Source organism: Rhea americana, unplaced genomic scaffold (genome assembly GCF_003343005.1).
Source record: "Rhea americana isolate MKP2758 unplaced genomic scaffold, rheAme1 scaffold_423, whole genome shotgun sequence".
Taxonomy (NCBI): Eukaryota; Metazoa; Chordata; class Aves; order Rheiformes; family Rheidae; genus Rhea; species Rhea americana.
Window position 1 is genome coordinate 11,437 of NW_028186561.1, and position 4,612 is coordinate 16,048.

Sequence of the window (4,612 nt, forward strand, 5' to 3'; positions counted from 1 at the left end):
AAAAAAAAAAAAAAAAAAAAAAAAAAAGTCATTTTCTCTCTCAACAGCTTGGGAGGCTGATTTAGAAAAACAAATGCTTTGTGCTTTTAAATTAGTTTTTTGAGGACCAAGCAGTTACTCAAAAGAGTCTGCGAGCAGCATGTGCACCTTCAGATGGGACAGAGACTAAAGACAAGCTGCTGYTGACACTTCTTCATGGTGACTTCCCTGGCAGTGAACTGAACGCTCAAAGGGGAGTCAGCGCGCTGCACTTTTCCGCAAGGCTGAGTGCTGCAGGGGACAGGCTCAGCCTAAGACTCTTCTCCTGTGCTCACAGACAGTCCAGCATTTTTTAACAGCCGTTCAAACCATCCCCCACGAACACATGAGGAAGCCCAGCGCGAAGCCCTTAGCTCAGGGCAGGGTAACTCACATCCAGCGCCGGGGTAGACAGCAGGACATGGGTGGACTGGGCCACGTCGGCCGCGTGCAGGCTGTTGTGGTACGCTACGTCGGAGTGGTAGTGGTCTTCCAAAGTCATCATGTACGTCACAAACGTGTCCGACGAGATCTTGAACGTTTTCAGCAGATCCCTCTCCTGCACGGCAAACGTTCAGAGTATATRTATGTATCAAATACGGATGTGTCACCGCAGAAGGCAGCAATACAGAAAGGAATTAGAAATCGTAATAGTGTTGCAGAGAAAGAGCACATGGGATCACAGAATCACTAACCTGAAATATAGCATACATAATGCAGGTGAGGGGCCTGTTGTGGGAATACCTTGCGACATTAAATATGTTGAGACCCCACTTATTCAGATCTTCCAGTTCCTTTTGAAACAACAAAGAGAACAGTTAAAACATTTTAACATATGTACATATTTTTCAAGACATTTCTGCATTTATCACTTTCACTAAGTCTTTTCCAATTTCCAAGAGTTAGAAAAAATGAGAATTAAACCTTAATTGTTGGTAATTACATAAGTGCATGAGCACACATACTTATGAGAGCACAGGAACATCGAGTAACTGTGAAGGGCTGATGTCAAATCACTCGTACAAGGAGAACACATTTCACTGTGCGACAGGAGAATATTTGTTATATATATATACTCCTGGGGAGCGGAAAAAAGGGCCCTCCTGGAACGAAGGCCTCGCAGCCACTCGTTGCACTCGGTGCTTTTAGATGGACCTGTATTTCATAATTATTCTCCTTAGCCTTCACCTCAGTTTTTACTATTTTAACAGCATTTTCAAGGACTGCATACGCTTAAGAATATGCTGTTAGGGTCTAACACCATTAACTACAATATTTGCAAGAGTCACATCCCTTAGGGGATACAGATTCTGACTTTACAAATGGGGCAGTTGATCCAGTCTATTCCCTGCTTCAGGATTACCCTGACTCTCCTCCTCAGCATCAGCACAGATACCAGCCGCTGGACCCTAAGAGTCTGTCCTACCTTGGCCAGATGGTCTTCTTTTTCTGTTTTCACACCAAATCGGGAAATGCTGGTGTTATTTAAGCTTGAACTATGCATTAATTTTTTCACTCCACTGATCTGTGTCATGAGCTGCTGYTTCTTCTTCTTCTCTCTGTCCTTCTGCGTGGGCGAAGGGATCTCCACATCGTTCTGCTTGTCTGGGGGCAGAGGGGAAAAGGGTCAGCGGCGCGCGCAGGGCGCCCGCTGCGAGCCCCGCTCAAGCACCCGCCCCAGGGGACCGTCATCGCCGCCGGCCGGCCGGTCCTGCGGGCCTGCGTGCTTCCGCAGGGGCCTCTCCAAGGCGGGGGCTGCGCCGAGCACGGCTCAGCGCGGCAGAGCAGCGCAGCTCCGCCGGCCCGCGGCAGGCAGGCGGCCGCCCCGAGCTCTGCCCGCCGCCCGCCTCCCGCGCTGCACCGCCCTCCCTGACAGGCTCCACGCCACTCGGCTCTGCTTACGTTTAAAGGTCTCAGCTGCATTTGTTAACTACTTTCAGCAAAATAAAATATACATTCTAACAACACATTTGTCCTCAGTAAAGCACTAAGTATTTTCCGATTCATGCTGCTGGTATCTATCAGGGCCAAGCTCATCTCCATACTCCGGCTCTCAAAACATCAACCCAGCTACAAATCGGTGTCATCGATTTATTAAAGGTTTGCCCTATATAACACATCTATCTACTAAAAAAAGTAACACATGATTCACGGGGCATGTTTCTACTGTCAAGCGTGTCTAGAGATTGCAGCAATACCAGCACATAGCAAARAGGTACCTGCTGGGGTAGAGCTTGGCTGCGGAAATGCGTTTTAAAAAATAGTCCATCCACACAGGCTAGTCACTGCCTTCACAAGCGATTTATTTACCGGATTAACATGGAGAAGCAGCRGCTCATTACTGGCACATTAGCCATATTTCATGAACCTTTAAAGTAGGCTGCTATGATCTCTTTGCACCTCTGCAGATCTGAGGAGCTCTGGACGGATGAGGCATTGGTTGTTTTCCCTTAGCTTAATTAAAAATCCCTGAAATAAGAACTAGCAGTGTGCCTGCAATGCTGCAATTAAGGAGGAAGCCGTTATTCACAGCAACAGGCACGCTGCCGTCGGGGGTGCTTCCCCGYGCGGCCGCCGAGCAGCAGGGCTGCCCGGCTACCATCTCCCTAGCCATGACTAACGCTAAGGCACCACGAAACGGGGATTCCCAACCGCACACCTCCGATCTGTTCACCGGGGACCCTCGCAGATTGTGTGTCCTGCGACGAACCCCTCCGACGTACGGGGGGTTCCTGGGAGTTACTCCCGTAGGCGTTACTCTCACCCTTAGCCTCCGGGGAGAATACAGAGATCACAAAGTAGCCAAAATCCTTGGAGAAAGGGACAATGGTACAGCTGCAGCCTACGTAATTTTGTTCCATGTAGAGCACAGAGTAGCACTTCTATATGCTAACACAGAAAGCGGTATAATGTGTTAACATGGCTAAATACGCCAACGAAACAACCGTAACTTTGAACCGGAGTTTTCCTAGCGCTTAGCAGGTAGGCAACGGAGCACGCTGSCTGCTTTCGGCAGCCAGCAACGAACGGGCCCGCGGGGGCTTCTCTGCCTCCGGCGCCGGCGCGGGCTCCCTGGGCCCTGCGGACCCCGGCGGCGCCGAGGGCACGCGTGCCAGGGCCGCGCGGCTCCGTCGCTTTTGGGAGGGGGCCAACAGCAACCCCCCAGCTTCTCGCTTCGCCCGCGACGCAGACCTAGAGGCGCCGTCCTCGGCCCCCGAGCGGAGGCTGCGGCGGGCGGCCGCGAGCACACCGGGCCCCCGCGGCGGCAGGGACCGCCGGCGCCCCGCGCGGGCACCGGGCGCCTCACCGGGGCCGCCGGCACCGGCACCACCRGCCTGCGCCACGGCTCTGCCTTAAGCTTCGTTTCGAAAGGAGAACGGGCACAAATTCCCAAATGCACTGCAAATGGCACCCTTCCTCCTTAGCGCGCTTTGTAAATGCAGAGCCCAGTCCTGGAAACACCTGACTTCTTAACTCAACGCACGGCAGCAATCCTGGCAGCTCCGACGCGCCTCGCGGCAGGCGGGACGCTCCTTCTGCAAGCACCTCTGGAGGGGSCCCGGCTCGGCAGCGAAAGGGAGCGAGCGGCTACAGAGGTTTGGGAGAGGCCCGCGGGGAGGGCCGGCGGCGCGGGGCCGCCCGCCGCGCGCTGCAGCGCCTTACCCAGGAAGGTGTTGGAAATGTACTCGGACACCTGGTTGCCGGAGCGGCTCATCTCGGAGAGGTGGGTCAGCTCCCGGTTCAGCATCCGCTTGAACTGCGGGGGGAAGCACACACACAGAGCGCGTTTTCCAGGGTGCTCTTCCGAATTAACCCGGCTTTGACCGAACCGCAAGTGCCCAAAGCAAAAATTAAGGAGATACTTGGAACAGAGTCAGCAACATACTGTTTAATTTAGATGCTATTCAGCACCATTGTGACTAGATAYTTCTGTTCAATATATTAAACTACAGAATGACTTTCCTCCAAAGATACATATTAGTTTTCACTGTAACAAATGAGAAGATAATGTTTCAGGTAATTTAGCTGAAYCATCAAAGTCTGTTACTAGTTTAATTCCACATCCTATAACCTTATTTTGTTCACTATTTCAAAACACAAGTTTGCTCCATTTTGAAGCACGCAAGTAAAAAATAATTGCATATAACAGAGGAAAAATATACCATAAGCCTGAAGACATGCTTGGATCATTACAGTAAAATGCTGGATTTAAGCACTTTTTCACCCAGACATACACAATATGATCCTCCCGATTTTCTAATCACATATTTTTATTGCAGTATCATTTTATCCTGCAAAAAAAACAAATTGCCAAATGGGAAAAAATAATTCACACACATRTACGCTGCAGAGGTAGCACACACACAGGTTAGTGCCTTGCCACACAGCACGTAYAAATAACCACTTAGAGAGCATGTTTTCTTTATAGGGATTTTACCCAAGAAACGCAGTGCGCGAGCAGCCGCGCACAGCCCTCCGGGATTTAACCCACCTCGATGTAGCCCCAGGACACGGAGAGCAGAGCGTTTGCCTCAGGCGCTTTGGAGGGCTCGGCGCCGCCGCCCACGCAAGGCAGGAGGGACGCGGGGCGGGC

The 4,612-nt window shown here is 51.4% G+C and overlaps 1 protein-coding gene across 1 annotated transcript in view; it reads right to left on the reverse strand.

Annotated features, from left to right (window-relative positions):
• The window catches only part of PDE4B (phosphodiesterase 4B), a 191,900-nt gene that overhangs the window by 6,317 nt on the left and 180,971 nt on the right, over nucleotides 1–4,612 (reverse strand). Inside the window, exons 9-12 of the mRNA XM_085315232.1 lie at nucleotides 3,682–3,775; nucleotides 1,445–1,623; nucleotides 714–812; nucleotides 413–577 (exon numbers count right to left, since the gene is read on the reverse strand). Of these exons, the coding sequence (XP_085171358.1) occupies nucleotides 413–577; nucleotides 714–812; nucleotides 1,445–1,623; nucleotides 3,682–3,775 (537 nt within the window). The remainder of the gene's footprint in view (nucleotides 1–412; nucleotides 578–713; nucleotides 813–1,444; nucleotides 1,624–3,681; nucleotides 3,776–4,612) is intronic.